General features: G+C 43.8%; 1 protein-coding gene across 1 annotated transcript; it reads right to left on the minus strand.

Moving 5' to 3' along the window:
• Window positions 1–434: 434 nt before the first annotated feature.
• LOC307029568 (uncharacterized protein) lies at window positions 435–16,717 on the minus strand (the record flags this gene model as incomplete). Its single annotated transcript, XM_079665650.1, has 3 exons — window positions 16,712–16,717; window positions 15,951–16,594; window positions 435–590 (listed from the first exon to the last, which is right to left on the minus strand). Exons 2-3 carry the CDS (start codon window positions 16,512–16,514, stop codon window positions 435–437), a joined length of 720 nt encoding a protein of 239 aa, XP_079521776.1. The 5' UTR covers window positions 16,515–16,594; window positions 16,712–16,717.
• Between the last annotated feature and the right edge of the window lie 2,035 nt (window positions 16,718–18,752).

Genomic DNA, 18,752 nt, shown 5'->3' on the forward strand with positions numbered 1-18,752 from the left:
TTCATGCTCCTCGTGTGGATTGAATGACACTGTTATGATTGTCTGTAATGGATTCTGCCAGTGATATATGAGGGAGGGATTCAGCTGCCCTGGACTATTCTCCACTTGGCCAAATATCACTCCTCTCCTCTAAATGGCTGCTGTCAGAGAGGTTCTCCAGTGTATATATATATATCCAAAAACTGATCAACTTCTGCTTTTATAGGTGCACATTCTTTCTACCATTATGTGTAGGCCTACGTCTATTCTGCTCAATAGCCTACTGATTAACATTATAATCATTTGTTTTATTTGTTACACTTGTGTGTGTGTAAGAGTTTTAAGTGTTTATCGAGGTGTGCAATTTGATTCCAGATGTGCATGTAAACAAGAGCAAATTAGATTTTGCTGTTATGTGACTCCTTCCATAATCACCTCATAAACCCCTCCCGCCTTCACCAGTCACCTTCCCCCCTACTCTCTCCTGCCTGCCCCCTTTGGTCCTTGCATCTCTTTTCTTCCTTATCGCGGCGCCCAATTGCCTCTTGTCTCTTAATGTAGTGCATCATCTCAACCTCCCTCCCCCAGTATGGAATGTGGATGCACCTGGCCTATGGGAATGAGCAATGAGTGAGGGGAAAGTGTGGAGCCGAGTGGCTGAGGGCACACGATAGCCATTATGGGGCTAAAGCACCGCTAGCGTGCTTGATGAGGGGGAACAACGGAGCCTAGCCCTGGGACACTCCATTAAACTCCCCCTCTTTGTCTTTCTGTCTAACACGGACACACAGAGAAACACAAATACAATTCCATATGGGTCTCTGGTGTGTTCCTGTACATGACCAAAAGCCATGTCTTTCATCTCATTGAAAGGATAACCAATCACCTGGACAATGGTGTCAGCAGCACCTGTTCTTTCCCCAAAGCCCCTGCATTGCTCCTGCTTTTATCCCTCACCCCCCTTTGCTTTCTCTTACGCACCTCCTCTCAAGAGGCAATATATTCAAAACCTTTCTAATAATGCAACAGGGAAATAAACAGCCTTGAGCTATTTGAGGTTATTGCAGATCAAATCTACCAAAACTAGCAAATCTGTATTTCAAAGGCCAAGCAAAACACAAATAAAATTTAAGAGGCTTTTTTTGCAGTGTATGACACTCAACTATACTCATAAACCTCAGACAAAGTAAAAAAAAGAAAATCAATAGAGTTTCTGAGAAAGGCTTGGATCACCTTTCAGAGCTGTGGATATTGATCATGAATGATGCTTGTTTGCAAACAGTAAAGCCAGGATTGCTTAATGCAGTTCCCTCATAACACTGAAAATATATTTTTTCAGCTGCGAGTTGGGCATGTTTCCCACAGTTTGTCGGAATGAGGAATGGGCCACGAAACACAACTTGTTCCTTGCGACTAAAATAAGCGGGTGGGGTCGAACACCCATCTTACCATGTGTTGTTATTCGTCTGGAGTTGTTAGCATGCTAATAGGTTAATAAAAGTCTCCTGGTCCTGTGTTGCCTTTGGAGTTGAAATAAGACAAAGCACTTTTTAACGAGGATGTGCTGTTGTTATTGCTTTTTATTGGACTCATCTTTCATTGTAAAACTTTCATTGAAGAAACGTTGCAATGGATTTCTATATCTCTTTCTGAGTGAAATAATTGAGTTAGACCAAAGAGTAATCATAGATTTAAATTATACTTAGATGGAAACCTTTAGCAAAAAGCATACAAAGGGTTCAAACAAGGAATAGCGATAAGGGGTTGGTTTGGTTGTACTGCAGTGTGATTTATCATTCATTTTGTAATCACTTAAAACTACATTTTACAGTGTGAGACCTAAAGCTTCATTAACAATTTGTGTTGGCACTACCCAGACATCCCTGCTAAATATTTTTTATAGCCAACACAAGTTACACAACAATGCAATCAAAATGACCACCAATTACCAATAGTCAAAAGAATAGGAATGTATTACTGGTTTGATCTTCTTGCTTAGTGTTTCACCAGGGGTTGCCATGATATTGTACAATCAGTGTTATGTCCTATTGGAAATATGCTCTTTACTTTTGTAACCTACAGATGTTCTTGAATAAAATATTTATATTATATAAAACCATTATGTATACCCCACCCATCTCTAAAAATGTAGAGAAACAGTTCTTGATTTGATTCAATGTAGTGACAAATATCAGTTTATTATAAATAACTGTTGCTTTCCGAATGAATGGATAGTGTTTCAATAGCCATTAAAAGTGTAAGTCCTTACTGGCCTTCTATATTACAAGTGGTGTAGAAGTACAACGCGAACTCCTGTCAGATCTCACGAGGAATCACCTGCATGCAGTGTTAGAAGGGTTAGTGCGCTATTTCCCATCCTTCAAGGACATTCACCTTTTTATATTATCAATTTGCCTCCAATTCACTCTCTTTCACAGTGGCATGACAGAGGAAACTACTGAAACTAAGAATAATAATAATGATGAACTTACCTCAGGAGGCTTTTACCATCCTTGTATTGTTTGCCAAAATGAGGAAACTCTATTTATACCACCTGATTTAAACATCACACCAAGCTATACTGACTTCAGTAGTCGGCACTAAACATTGCCAGCATCCACAGACCAACATGAAACAACTGCAGCCAGGGATTTTATGTTTGCGTTCATCAGTCATGTCATAAACTAAATGTATATTCCATATTCAGTGTGTTCTGTGTTCTGGCTTTGATATACAAAAATAACATTTTCTCATGTTACAGAACAGTGTAACAGAGGTTCCAGATAGAAATAAGATATAATGATCTCCTTCATGTCAGCATGGACTGGCATCTTGAATGCAAATTACATTGACTCATATCCATCTCTGTAAACCGCAAAACAGATGAGACTTGAAAGCTGAAACAAATTCACAATTCAGTATTCTTGACAGCTCACATTTCGCCTGAGTTGACATCCCCAATATGATACTCAAACTATACATCTGTGATCCTAACAGCATTCGGCACGCTTAAATGACTTTTGATTAAAATTGGTGAAGCTTGCTTTGACTGAAAAGTAACATTTCCAGACCAAAATATAAGTAAAAGGGGCAGAAAAATGTGCTCTCTTTGTGCTGTTAATCATCATCGAATGGGCTTATTGATTTAATGTTCTGTGTTGGGTGTGTGTGTGTGTGTGTGTGTGTGTGTGTGTGTGTGTGTGTGTGTGTGTGTGTGTGTGTGTGTGTGTGTGTGTGTGTGTGTGTGTGTGTGTGTGTGTTTGTGCTTGCATTGGGGCTGTGGACTAACTGTGTGTGATAAGGAGATACACTTGTGTTGATCTGGGAGAACGTAGAGGACATCAGAGGACATCAGTGTGTTCTTGCAGGCCTTATCATCGAGCCATGTCTCATACTAAGCCAACAGTGCTGAAATTGCTACCATCTAACAACGCAAGCTGGTTTTCTCATCGTAAATATGAAAACAGAGAGCTGATTGTAGATAAACCAATCCACTTTAAGTTACTGTGTATTAACTGGATTCTACAAAAGCGAAATGTTCTTCCTTTGACACTTGCTGAGCTTTATGTCAAATCATTACGCTTCAGAGAAAACCTGTGATGCAATAACTGACCATGGCTCTGCAATAAAATCACAAGAGCAGAGGTACTATCTCAGTTCCTCCTCCGGCTCTCACACACTCACCGACATTCCTTTCTATCCACATCTAAATCATTCTCTATCATGAGTCCACCTGAGTGAGGACAGGTTGCTTTGGGGACGCCCAGCTTGACTCAGAGATTCCCCTCTCATGAAATATTGACTCCAGGGTTAAGAGCAGAGAACCGTTGATCCTGACCATGGCTTTGACAGTGCAGCATTTAAAGCAGCTCTGCTGGAAAGCATGACATGACAGGCATGTTAGCAGGGTTCCACATAAAAGGACACCGTGGAATTAGCATCATAAAGCATTGCTAGGAGCTCTCTCCTGAATAAAGGGGAGGGAATCTGTGTTTGGCACATCAAACTCACAGCTCTAGGTGAGACACGCACATTCCTGTACTGTGTGTGTGTGTGTGTACTGTATGTGTGTGTACGTGTGTGTGTATGTGTGTGTGTGTGTGTGTGTGTGTGTGTGTGTGTGTGTGTGTGTGTGTGTGTGTGTGTGTGTGTGTGTGTGTGTGTGTGTGTGCGCGTGTGTGTGGGGGGCCCTCAACATCTACTGCTCCTACAGCCACTCAGGCTTCTCTGAAAGGTCTCCTCTACAAAGCGCCCTGTTTAAGACATTACACATTTGGTGGAGTAGGTTTGTTTCTGCCCTGATATTGTCTTCGGTGTGTGTGAAAAAGAAGGGAAAATAAATCATTGTTAAAGCTGTGATTGCAACAGACAGATCGGGTGTGGGTACTTTGTGATATAAGACTGGAAAACACTGTCTGATTTGAAGGGGGCCTGACTACTTGGGATTGTGTAACATGGCAGCCTTGAGGTCTTGTCATACAACCTCCAACATTTTTCTCTTTGTTAGTTTCAAAAGACCCGAATATGACCTGTGTTTCCTTCTGCATGAGCAGCTACCTCTGTTTTTGGCAGTTCATATTCTTTTAACCATGACCTGTACATTCCCGAGACTAAACAAATGAGTGGGCAGTAGATAGTGCAGCATGTATGTGTGAGTAAAGCATGAGGGCAAGCAAAGACTCCTTGGGCTATTTATTTTAACTGTTAAAAATTCAGAGGGTCTGCCCTTTTGGCAAAGTTATTTATGCAAATGTTTAAATAATGTGCAATGTTCAAGCTGTTTGTTTTCTGCTTGCTTTTGTCAAAAGTAATGAAACCATCAGTTACATATTATTTTCTGCAACAATCCATTTGAAATGTTTGTCCTTTGTATACTCACCCATACTCAACATGAAAATGATACATTCAGTTTCTAAATTCAACATTAGGCCTCTAGATTTTTCCCTAAAATATTTGACATACTTTCTTCCTATTATGTCAGCAATGGCCGAAGGCATTATCCTTTCAGTTTGTCCGTTTAGAGGGAACTTTTTCAAACTTTGCACAAATCTGATCGGACTAAAGGATGAATGAACTAGAACTGACAACAAATGACTGATCCAGACTCTTGTGTCAAAAGGTCGAAGGGCAAAGGTCTCTGTGACAAGGTTTGGGCGCTATGTTAAATACATTTCTAAACCAGACCACCGTGAGCCCAACAACCTGTTAATGACGATATATTTGTGCAGGTGTGTGTGGAGCATCGTATAACACTTCATTAAAACTTAACAGGATCAAGATCAAATTCAACAAACCGACCTTGGTTAGGTCTGTCCACTGTTCCAACAACCACCAGCTGTGGTTCTTTCAAATGAAACCCTCTAGTTCAAGGAGTAAGATGTTAAAATATTATGTAGATTTTAAATGCAATTTCATCGTATGGAGGATGAATACAGGCATCAGACTACAGTAACTAGTGCTAGTTTCTCTCTCTTTTTTTTGGACACAGCCACTCACGTTTGATGATTTAAAGTTGCATGACCACAGGGACTATATTCTTCAGTTGTAATACAAATCACAATGACACGTTCCTTATCTTCTTGCCTCACTGGCCGAGCATTTACTACGGTTTATTATTGGAATTCTCTTTGTTGTTTCTCCAGACTGTTTTACTCTACATTATCTGAGTTTGTCATTTACCATTGCCTGTAGTTAGAGCCGATTCATGTCTGGGATTGACAAAAGATCCTATACTGAGGCTGGAGCCACACGAGGACGATAACGCAAACGGAATCAAAAAAGTCTTCAGTCCACATGCAACAGGCACCAGAAACTATAGGTTACTTACGTAACCCCAGTTCTCAGAGTAACATGTAGTGAGATGTCTCACTATGGGATGTGCCTCATCGCGGAGCAAACAGAAGCATCAATCTCATTACGCCAATCCTGATTGGCTGGTGATTTTGACGTCAGCGTCAGGGAATCCACCCACCCTATAAGTAGCTTGTGCCACGTCGCAGCGTCATTCAAAATAAGCACCTCTTCTCGCTTCACCTTAGCAAGGGGGGCCGTCTGGTGAGACATTTCACTACATGTTACTCTGAGAACTGGTGTTACGTAAGTAACCTATAGTTCTCATTCATAACACTCCGCTCGATGTCTCACTATGGGATATTGAAGCTCCCGTATTGCCAGACAAGCTTATCTCGAAAATCACCAAACCAACCAGAACTTAACAGGTAGAGCTCTGACTCAACACGGGGCCCAGCACTGCTCGGGCCACACTAGGAGCAGAGACGTCTAGCCTGTAAAAGCGGACAAAAGTGAGCGGCGAGGACCAGCTCGCCGCTGCACAAATGTCTTGGATGGAAACACCCTTGAACAAAGCCCAGGATGTAGCCAGACCACAAGTCGAATTAGCACGCAGACCCGTAGGTGCCTGCGGCGGAGGAAATGCCTCAATGTCAATTGGGGTACATGAACCAACCACCTTAGGTATAAAGGCAGGGTTGGGCTTCAGCAACACTCTCGTTTGCCCCGGGGCAAACTGAGTGCACGAAGGATGTACAGAGAGCGCATGAATATCACTGACTCGCTTGGCGGATGCCAGGTCCAGTAACAGCACTGTCTTCAGCGACAGGTGCTTCATGTCAGCTCCTTCCAGGGGTTCAAATGGGGTTCGAGTGAGCCCATCTAAAACCACTGTCAAGTCCCATAAGGGCACCAGTGACCTGGAAACAGGGAGGAGCCTGCAAGCTCCCTTCATAAAACGGCAGACCAAAGGATGTTGGCTAGCCGTCTTTCCCTCAAAGCCCACATGGCATGCAGCAATAGCAGCCAGGTACACTTTGATCGTAGAGAAATCTCTGTGTTTATCAATTAGGTCCTGTAGAAATGATAAAATCACTCCGACAGGACATTGAAAAGAGGTGTGCCCTTTTTGAAGGCACCATTCCTCAAACACCCTCCACTTACAGTCATAGAGAGACCTGGTGGAGGAAGCTCTTGCACTCTGAATAGTGTTTATCACCTTCTGCGGGAGACCCACTGTATTCAGATTGTACCACTCACGGGCCAGGCCCATAGGGCCAGGCGCTCCGGGTGTGGGTGAACGATCGCCCCCCCCGCCTGAGACAGTATGTCACTGTGTAGGGCTGATAAATCTCCGCCAGCCAGTACATTGCAGGCCAGTGCGGAGCTATCAGGATCAGTGTGTGGCGATGTTCTCTCACTCTGGCCAGAGTTGGGGCTATCAGCGCCAGGGGTGGGAACGCGTACAGGAGGGCCGGAGGCCAAACGTGCGCGAGCGCGTCCACGCCTAACGGTGCGTTTGGATCGCGCATTGAAAGAACAGCTGACAATGAGCATTTTCTTTTGATGCGAACAGATCTACCGCGGCTCGGCCGTAACGCACCCACAGCTGACTCACAACCATTGGATGTAGAGTCCAGTCTGCATACAGTGGTGCACCTCTGGACAGCAGGTCTGCCCCGAGGTTCATCACTCCTGGTACGTGCGTCGCTCTCAGAGAGAGGAGACGACCGCAGCTCCACAAGATCAGTTTGCGTGCCAGCATGTGTAACTGGAGAGAACGAAAAACCCCTTGACGGTTTATATACGATATTGTGGTCGTATTGTCTGTCCCCACGAGGACATGGTGTCCTCTGAGAAAAGGCAGAAAGCGTTTCAGGGTGAGGAACACCGCTAAAAGCTCCAGGTAATTTATGTGCCACCGTTAGAGGTCTCTGCTCCAGAGAACCCTCACCGGTCGACCTTCGTAAATACCTCCCCAGCCCGTCAGACATGCTTCGGTGGTGACCACCTTCCGCGATAGGCTGCAGCCAGTGGCGCAGTGCCATTACGCATTTCACAGTGACCATCACTCTCCGCGCGCCATACCGCGCGGGTTTAGTCTGAGGGCGGCTACCCAGCGCTGAAACTCCCTCATGTGTAAGCGTCCCAGTCGTACCACCAGGATGGCTGACGCCATGAGCCCCAGTAACCGCAGACATGAACTGAAGAGAACATATTTGCGCAGCCGGAAATTAGCGAGACAAGCTCTGAAAGCTTTCACTCTTTCCGCTGACAGGCGGGCTGTAAAGGGCACCGAGTTCAGGTGTAGACCCAGGAAGAGTACAGTCTGGGCTGTGGACAACATGCTCTTTTCTGTGTTTATTATGAAACCCAGATCGAGCAGGTGTTTTACGAGGATATTTGTCTGCGTAATAGCCTCCTGTTCCGAATGTGCGAGAAGCAGCCAGTCGTCCAGGTAGGTTGCCAGGCGAATACCCTGTTGTCTTAACGGGGCTATCGCCGCTTCCGTACATCGCACAAACACTCTTGGACTGAGAGACAGACCGAAGGGAAGTACTCTGTACTCCTAACAGACGTCCTGAAATGCGAACCTCAGATATTTCCTGTGTGGGTAATATACTGGGATGTGGAAATACGCATCTTTCAGATCGACTGATGTGAACCAGTCGTTTTGTCGCACGAGACGTAGCAGAGATGTGTGAGTGAGCATTCTGAATTTGTATCTTTTGAGATAGTTGTTCAGAGCTCTCTAATCCAGTATTGGCCGAATTCCGTTCCCTCCCCGTTTGGGAACGAGGAAATACTTGGAATGAAAGCCGCTCTGACTCTGTTCGGCGAGTATTATAGATATAGCCTTCTTTTCTAGTAGCGAGAGAATCTCTCGCTCCAGAATATGGGCTGACTCTCCCCGGGCTTGTGAATACAGAATGCCCGAGAAGCGAGGGGGGGTGACAGCGAATTGGAGCCTGTAGCCCTGTGTTACTGTCTTGAAAACCCAAGCAGAAGCTGTGAGCATCTTCCACCTTTCGCTCCTTCAATCAATCAATCAATCAATCAATCAATCAATGTTTATTTATATAGCCCAATATCACAAATGTTACATTTGTCTCAGTGGACTTCACAGTTTGTACAGAATATCAGTATGACAATACGACACCCTCTGTCCTTACACCCTCACATCGTACAAGGAAAAACTTCCAGAGAAAACCCACAGTTTAAAGGGAAAAATGGGAGAAACCTCAGGGAGAGCAACAGAGGAGGGATCCCTCTCCCAGGACGGACAGACGTGCAATAGATGCCGTGTGTAAATTGAAAAGATAATACATTTGCAACATAGGTAGTCCAAATGTTTGGAAATGCATGTGTGTATAATAAGAAGATGAATCCACGAGGATATCCATCCAGGACTTATGATCCAGGACCACAGCCACGACTCAAGATCCAGGACTCGCGATCCATGACACAGGACCGCAGGATCATCCATGACTCCGGATCCCGTCGTATATAGACACCAAAAAGAAAGAAATTTGGGGAAGCTGGGTTAATCGGAACATGAGAGTACACAGGTATAGACAGAGAGAAGGAAGAAGTAAGATGTCCCCTGACAAACTAAGCCTATATCAGCAAAACTAGGGGCTGAATCTAATCAGCCCTAACTATAAGCTTTATCAAAAAGGAAGGTCTTAAGCGCAATCTTAAAAACGGATAGGGTGTCTGCCGTCCGAACACAAACTGGAAGCTGATTCCACAAAAGTGGAGCTTGATAAGAAAAGGCTCTGGCTCCCATTGTACTTTTAGAGACTCTAGGAACAACCAACAACCCTGCATTGTTGGAACGCAATGCCCTAGTAGGACAGTAGGGTATAATGAGTTCTTTAAGGTAAGATGGCGCCCATTAAGGGCTTTGTAGGCGAGAAGAAGAATTTTAAATTCTATCCTGTGTTCTATAGGGAGCCAGTGTAAGGCAGCCAGAACAGGAGTAATGTGGTCCCTTTTCCTAACTCTGGTTAGTACACGAGCTGCAGCATTTTGAATCAACTGAAGCGACTTGACTGACTTCTTTGTAAACCCTGATAATAAGGAGTTACAATAATCCAGCCTTGAAGTAACACATGCATGGACTAGTTTCTCTGCATCGTTTTGAGGCAAGATATGCCTGATTTTTGCAATGTTACGTAGATGGAAGTAGGCGGTCCTTGAAATTGATTTTATGTGGGTGTTAAAGGATAAATCCTGATCAAATATAACACCAAGATTCCTTACAGTCTCACTGGAGGCCAAATTAATGCCATCCATAGTTAGTATATCTTTAGATAATTTGTTTCGTAGATTCTTCGGGCCAAGTACAATAACTTCAGTTTTGGTCGTGTTTAACATCAAAAAATGTAAGGTCATCCACGTTTTTAAGTCCTTGAGGCAGTCTTGAATTTTATTTAGATGATTAATTTCATCAGGCTTGATTGATAAATATAGTTGAGTATCATCCGCATAACAATGAAAGTTTACAGAATGATTCCTTATAATATTGCCTAACGGAAGCATATATAGTGTGAACGAAATAGGTCCAAGCACTGAGCCCTGTGGCACTCCATGGCTAACTTTGGTTTGCATGGAAGATTCATCGTTGACACGTACAAACTGAGAGCGTTCAGATAGATAGGACCTAAACCAGGCTAAAGCAGTTCCCTGTATGCCAACTAAGTGCTCTAGTCTTTGCAATAGGATATCATGGTCAATAGTATCAAATGCAGCACTAAGATCGAGCAAGACAAGAATAGAGACAAGTCCCTTGTCTGAGGCTATTAGAATGTCATTTGTGACTTTAACCAGAGCTGTCTCTGTGCTATGTTGTGTTCTAAAGCCAGACTGAAAATCTTCAAATAAATCATAGTTTTTTAAGTAATCACACAGCTGTTTTGCGACTGCTTTCTCAAGAATTTTTGAAAGGAACGGAAGATTAGAAATAGGTCTATAGTTGGCTAAAACCTCTGGATCGAGGTTGTGCTTTTTAAGAAGCGGATTTATCACTGCTACTTTGAACGATTTTGGAACATAGCCTGATAATAAAGACATATTCATAATATTTAATAAAGAAGTGCTAATTAATGGAAAAACTTCTTTTAACAGCTTAGTTGGAATCGGGTCTAAGATACACGTTGATGGTTTAGAAGAGAGAATCATTGAATTTAATTGTTCAAGGTTTATGGCTGAAAAGCATTCTAGTTTACTATCTAGTGTAATATTAGAACTTACGTTTCCGGGAGCTGTTGATAACACTATACTGGTCAAAGGCAAGAGGTCATTAATTTTGTTTCTAAGAGTAACAATTTTATCGTTAAAAAAGCACATAAAATCATTACTACTGAGTACTATGGGAATAGAAGGCTCAGTCGAGCTGTGGCTCTCTGTCAGCTCGGCTACAGTGCTGAAAATAAATCTTGCATTATTCTTATTCTCATCTATTAATGAAGAGTAGTAGGCTGCTCTCGCTTTACGCAGTGCTTTCTTATATTCATTGAGAGTAATATGCCAAATTAAACGAGATTCTTCAAGTTTAGTGGAACGCCATATCCTTTCAAGTTGTCTCGACTTTTGCTTTATTTTGCGGGTTTCGGCATTATGCCATGGAGCTAATCTATGTTGTTTTATTTTCTTCTTTTTCAAAGGAGCAACAGAGTCTAATTTTATTCGCAGCGCATCTGTAGCACTATCAACAACATGATCAATTTGGGGTGGTGTACATTTTGTATAAGTTTCCTCCCTTACATGCAGACATGCTATCAAGTTAAGTATTGGTGGAATCTCTTCCTTAAATTTGGCTACAGCACTAACAGATAGGTTTCTGCTGCAGGAGCTTTTGACTAATGCTTTGTAGTCTAGTAACAGTACTTCAAAGGTTACTAAGAAATGGTCGGATAAAGCAGGATTATGCGGTTTGACTAATAGTTGCTCAATTTCAATACCATAAATCAGAACAAGGTTGAGAGTGTGATTATAGCAGTGGGTTGGTTTATTTACACTCTGACAGAAACCAACAGAATCTAATATAGAGTTAAATGCAACAGTAAGGCTATTTTTATCATCGTCAACATGAATATTAAAGTCACCTACGATAATTACTTTATCTGTTTTAAGTACCAAAGTTGATAAAAACTCAGAGAATTCTGATAAGAATTCTGAATAAGGATAAGGACCTGGTGCACGGTACACTGTAACAAATAAGATTGGCTGCAAAGTTTTCCAGGTCGGATGCGTAAGACTAAAAACGAGGCTTACAAAGGAGGTATAATTAAATTTTTGTTTAGTATTGATAAGTAAACTTGAGTCAAAGATTGCTGCAACTCCATCTCATCGGCCCGTACCTCGGGCAATATGAGTATTGATATGGCTGGGTGGAGTGGCCTCATTTATGCTGACATATTCTTCATGTCTCAACCAAGTTTCAGTGAGACAGCATATATCAATATTATAATCTGATATTAAATCATTTACCAATATTGCTTTAGATGCTAGAGATCTTATGTTTAAGAGACCACATTTAATCTTCCTGTTTTGTTGCACTGTAGTAGTTGTTACATTTACTTTTATAAGGTTATTATTAGGGCCGGGACTCGATTAAAAAAATTAATCTAATTAAAAGCTTTGTAATTAATTAATCGCAATTAATCGCATTTTTAATCACATATAAATATTTAACTTGAGAACAGTGAGAAGCAATTTTTTTCACATGGATTTTAGTATACCATTGAATAATGACTGAATACATAAGCTTAAGCAACAAAATATTGTTAATTTTTTTCAAGCATGTACTTAACCAAGACCAACAGAAAAGTGCAATTTTTGCCATAAAGTGTAGCAATAGCATATTTAGGAATATAGTACATTTCAGAGATTCAGGTAGCCTATAGGTAGGTAGACCTTCTGTAAACTATAACACTTTGTTTTTTAAGTATAACACAATACTTTCAAGTACATTCAGAACATTGGAAACCCTGACTATTAGAAAACATCTCTCTGTTGCTTCAGAGGCCATAACAGACTTTGTTGATTTACCAACAGTTGATTTAAAAAATCTAATCCATTTCAGTCCAACTCTCTCAATAACCTTGGCCAAAACAATAAACAGTTCAACATAAAGTGCCAGTTGCACCAACAACATAATAAATAGTTCAACATAAAGTGTACTGTACCATTTAAAATAAAATAAAAAAGTGCCAGTGATTGACCTCAATCCCTCCAATTCTTCCAATATCCTGATGAAAAATAAAATCTCTCTGTTGCATAGGCCACTGTTTGATCAACGCGAATTGGGTGTGGGTCCTTGTACTCCGAGTCGGGCTAACGTCCACGCTAGCTTCCACGCTAGCTGCTATAGGTTTTGCATTGAGGTGATACTTGAGGCTTGATGTGCTGCGGTGATACGCAAATTCCTTTTTGCATAATTTGCAAACAACCATGCTCTTATCGATGCTTCCATCCGTCCGTTTTTTAAAACAAAATGTCCCATCCACGGGGCCAACCAAAGCGGTCTCATCAGCTTGTTCGTTCATGTTTGACTATTGTTCACTGTGGTTTGTTGTTGTTTGAAGTCATGAACGTTAGTTGGTGCTCCAGTATAATCGGTACCCCTGAAACTCATCCAGTGAGAAACGTTCCGCGGTGCAAAAATAAGTGCGATTAAAATGCGTTAATTTTTTTAAAGCGTTAATTTTTGTGTTATTAATTAATCTTAATTAACGCGTTAAAGTCCCGGCCCTAGTTATTATGTATGACACCTCTATTAGGTTTTACCTTAAATTGTCCTTGGGCAGACACACACACCGTTAATATTGGGTATTTTACTGGGTTCGGGATTCCTATGGATGACTGCCTAGGAGAGAGCGCAGAGAAGCGTGTAAGACTGCGACTCTGCCTCCTGGTCTCAACTCCAGTTTGTCATGGATTAAGTCCACAAAGCCCTGAAATGTTTGCCGAAATGAGATTTGCACCTTCCAAAGTAGGATGAATGCCGTCTCTCTTAATCAGACCAGGTTTTCCCCAGAAGGCTGTCCAATTATTTACGAAGCCCACATTGTTTGCTGGGCACCACCAAGACAACCAGCGCTGAAATGATGACATGCGGCTATACATGTCATCATTGATCAGATTGGGGAGGGGACCAGAGAAGATTACGGTGTCCGACATTGTTTTAGCATAGCTACACACCGACGCCACATTAAGTTTAGTGCATTCTGATTGGCGTAAACGAACATCATTACCACCGACGTGAATAACAATCCTACTGTATTTACGTTTATTTTTAGCCAGCAGTCTAAGATGCGCCTCAACGTCGCCCGCTCTGGCCCCCGGAATGCATGTGACTGTGGAGGCTTCGGTCTCTAAATTCACGTGTCTCATAATAGAGCTACCAATAACCAGAGTTGGCTTCTCAGCGGGTGTCTCGCTGAGTGGGGAATATCTGTTAGATACGTGAACGGGTTGGTGGGGACCTGCGGGTTTCGCGTTATGCCCCTTCTGAACAGTCACCCAATCTCCCTGCTGCTCGGGAGTTGCCGGGGGACGGCTAAGAGGAGCTACCTTTTGCCGGTCCGCACCGGCTAACATGGGCTTTACTGTAGCTGAGTTATTTTCTAAGATGCGGAGCCGGGCTTCTATGGCTATGATTCCCGCCTCCAACCTAACAACTATACTACATTTAACACATGTATCGGTACCAGTAAAGGAGGTAGGGAAGTAACCAAACATGAGACAGTTAGAGCAGGAAATAGCACCCGAGGGTGGGGAAAGAGCCATGGCTAGCTATCAAGCTAAAGTAGCTACCGTTAGCAAACCCGAAAAGAGTGTAGGCAATTGTGGAGTTACAGTCGCTAAGAGAAGGAGAGTTGTGAGTGCTTAAGCTGTAGTAATGTGTGATTACAACGTCAGGCAGTTGCCGTGATCAAGAGTTTTAAAACGATTGATTAAGTTAAGATAATAAGCTATCAGCAACAGAACAGGCACACGGGATACCCGGAGATGACAACAACAACAACCGGAAGTTACAACATGCTTACCGCAATAGTGGTCCGTGTAGCTCCTTAAAGCGAGCGGAGATGTCACGTCTCTTTCCCTCTGAGTCTCTATTTGTTGTGTTATGGGGCCCTCTAGCATCTGAACACAGCGGTACCCCAGGTTGATAACCCCAGCCGACACTGCGCATGCGCGTGGTGGTGCCTTCACAGACCCTTCTATTATCCGCCTTTTGAGAAAGGCTGTAGCTGCTCTCAAAAGAGGGACAGGTGACAGACTGTTTATTGTTTTTCTTTCAATTTTTTTGGACTGCGCCCTCGGCTTGAAGCCTGGATGCGACAGTGAAAAATGGTTTATTCGAAAACAACGGTATTTGTGACATGTGTTTTTGTGATTTAGGCAGATTGCAGAACTCGCTGTCTCTGGTATTAAGTCTGTTTCCCTTCTGGCGCGAACTTGAGGATGGCGTTGCGGCATCACTCGAGGCGGCGGGAAGATGGGGGCCTGGTGGCACCCTGAAAACAGCTCTCTCCTGTACCACCATTATGCCCATGACTTTGCCCGTGGCCTGGACTGCACAGCGCTGCACACGGAGGCAAATGTCCATGATCGCTGCGATCTCGTCCCACACGGCCGGCCCAGGTTTGCTCGACAGGTCCTCGCAGGGCTCCGCCTGGTAGGCGGTCAGCAGTGAGGATACGTTGAGTGCCCTGGCGGACAACGCTGCGGCTTTATAGGCCCGTTCCGTCATCGCTGACTGGAATCGGTCTGCCTTCACCGGTAGCTTGGGGTTCCTGCTTGGTGTCGGAGCCAGCCTCGGTTGGAGGTGGGCTGCCACCAGCGGTTCCATGGGCAGTATGCGGAGCAGGCCGAGCCTCTCCATACCGTCACAGTCCAGGGAGGAGGCACCCTGGATTAGGGCCTTATTACTGAAGGGACACCTCGTCCAGCATCTTCTGGAAGACTGGAAGGAGCTGCCTCTTTGTCCTCGCTGCTTGGGGCAAAGTCTTCCCCTCGTAGCGAGACCTGGAGGTCTCCTTGGCCATTTCAGGCCATGGGATGTCCAGCCTGGACGCGGCGCGTTGACACACGGCATGCAGGTCCATGCTCAGACAGGGCGAAGCTGGTGCGCTATCGCCCGGGAGAGCAGCCATCGCTCCCGGCTTTACAGCCTGAGCTGATGACACGAAGATATCATCTTCTTGCTCATCCGAGTCGGACAGGAGGAACTCAGAGGCATCCTCTTCGTCCTCCATGTAGTCCAACTCCAGGACATCCTCCGCGGGCGAGACCATGGTGAGGTCCAGTTGGGAGCCCCAGCTTGACACAGCGCGGGGCTCCGCTCTCGCGTCTGTTGCCGCCGCCGGACCCCAGCCTGACACGGCGTGGGGCTCCGGTTCAGCGGCTGCCGCTGTTATTGAGCCCCAGCCGGACACAGCGCGGGGCTCAATTTCTGCGGCGGATGCCCCCATGTCTTGATTGCCGGCCGGCGAAACAGCGGACATGAGGGGTTCCTGTCCCGACAAGCTAGCTTGGCGTGCTAGCCGTCGGTGGAGGCTCTTGATGGTGAAGCGGGCACAATGCCCGCACGAGCCGGGGTTGTCGATAGCCTCCTGGGTGTGTTCCAGTCCGAGGCAGGACGAGCAGACCTGGTGTGAGTCTGTGCCTGATATCTTCAACCCGCAGCCGAGCATCCGAGTCCCTGACTCCTCTGGTGTGAGGGAGAGAAGCATCCATCTCGTTCGCCGTGGTGACGGCGTGGAGAGGACCCGCTCGTAACAGGTACGTTGCCGAGAAAAAATTCTTTCCCCACCTGTCGTTAATCCGGAGAAAAAGCGAAGGTGTAGAATTTTATTCTCAAAGAATATTAACTGGTGTGTGTTAGAAATTAAAATCACTGTTTTGATGGTATAATGTAGCTTAAACATACCGTCAGTTTAAATGCTGTTTTATACTGAAAAAAACAGAAATTCTCGTGCACAACCAGTTGTTAAGCTTTTATTCTGAAAATCCTTCATCTCCGGTTAGCATTTAGCATGTGGCTAACATACTATTTCCTAAAGAGATGAATTTAGTATCGAAATGACATGGAGTGATGCACACCGAAACCTACTGATTTAACACTACAACTATAGATGTCGAGATACTACCATGCTGAATATTAAATGAAGGTACAGTTTATTTGAATACATTATTGTTTACAGACGTGGGTAGCATGTGACAACATCCGGAACTCCACCGGAAACCAAAATGCCGTGAAGTATTTCCAGTATTTTTAAAGTATGAATTACAGCGTTTAGAATGTGTTAAATTAAAAGTGATGAAAGAGAATATGAGGAGAAAAGGCATGTGGAAGTAAGCAATGAATGTAAAATGTCAGAATCCTCCGTATAACGCAATATCGGTCTCAGAAGAACGAGGGGGGAGTCCCCTACGTCACTACAGCTCCCAGAGAGGAGGAGCGAACAGCCAGCAAGCGGGAAGTACGAAGATTTGTGTGGTCTCTTCTTCACGGCCGCCATTGCGAGAGGGAGCTGCAGCTTTTCTCTCCTCACCTGAACAATATTCTGCTTGTAACACTACCGCGCCATTTTAATTAAAGTACCCATTTGAACCTTAAGCCAGAGACTCCATTAGTCTCAATTTTAAAGCTTCTCTCCTGGACGCGAGAATATAGTTATCATGTGTTAATACCTTTTTATCTTCCCCTCCTCTGGTGTGAGAGAGAAAAAGAAAAAACGTCCTCGCTATGGTGGTGTCGGTAGTGAGGGAAGGCAAGCTAGCAACAGGTGTGTCACTGACTTGAACAATCAAAACCTTACCTTTATTTCCGAAGAAAGAAACGGCGAGGTAGATTGCAATACTAACTGGTGTGTTAGTATTAACAGTCTTCTTGCGAAGCAGAAAAGTAGCCGGCGAGCGCCCGTCGACCGAAAGTTAGCTTTGGGTTCAGTCTGTGGACTGTTAAGCTAGCCCGGCTACTGATATGTCGAGATGTGCTCTGAAGCGAGAGGAGGTGTTTGAATGACGCTGCGACGTGGCGCAAGCTACTTATAGGGTGGGTGGATTCCCTGACGTCAAGATCACCAGCCAATCAGGATTGGCGTAATGAGATTGATGCTTCTGTTTGCTCCGCGATGAGGCGCATCCCATAGTGAGACATCGAACGGAGTGTTATGAATGAGAACGTGTCCGTTCACACGCTCGAAAGCGCTGGAGACGCTGTAGCACATATGCCAGGCCTGTAAGTGGCGCTGTACTCCTGCCGGTCAACATGTCCGTTAAAGTTTAAATCTTCCGTACAAAATTATAAAAGTGACGGTCTTCTTTGTTATTTATTGAGCTTTCAAACAAATTGATAAGGACTCCAGTGTTTCCCCATTGTCTTGTGGGGCGCTGTGCCATGCCAACGGAGCCCCGCGCCCCCCCCTGAAATGCAAGGTGTTTTTTTTTATATATACATAGCACCAAATTTGCAAATAATCTATAACTACTATCACTTTTCACATTGAACATGTGCTCTTTTATTAAATAAACTAAACACTTTAATTTTAAGTTGAGAATTTAGTGTTTTTGACCCTAAGAAACACTGATGCATTAATCAATAAAAATAATCCACAGCTCTCTCTCTGCCCCAGAGGGTTAAAAAAATATATATCCCAATGCCCAATATATATATATATACATTTTTTTTCTTGTTTTAATGCTAGCTTTAAGAACCCAAATGTTTGCATTCTGCAGGTAAGAGTGATATAATTGCAGCTTTTACCGCAATGTCTATATGCTATTAATGACGTCCAATATGGTTTACCATTATAATATCAATAAGAGTCACTCTAAATAATTCTGCAGGGAAATGCATGTAAATTTAAATTCAAATGTATCACAAGGGTAAGTTATTTTGTGTGTGTCTTCTAGTCCTTTTCTCTCTTGTCTCTGTGTGCTATTGTTCCTTTTAGTTTTCTGAAAGC

The sequence above is a fragment of the Notothenia rossii genome (assembly GCF_949606895.1).
Source record: "Notothenia rossii genome assembly, chromosome: 2".
Lineage (NCBI taxonomy): Eukaryota > Metazoa > Chordata > Actinopteri > Perciformes > Nototheniidae > Notothenia > Notothenia rossii.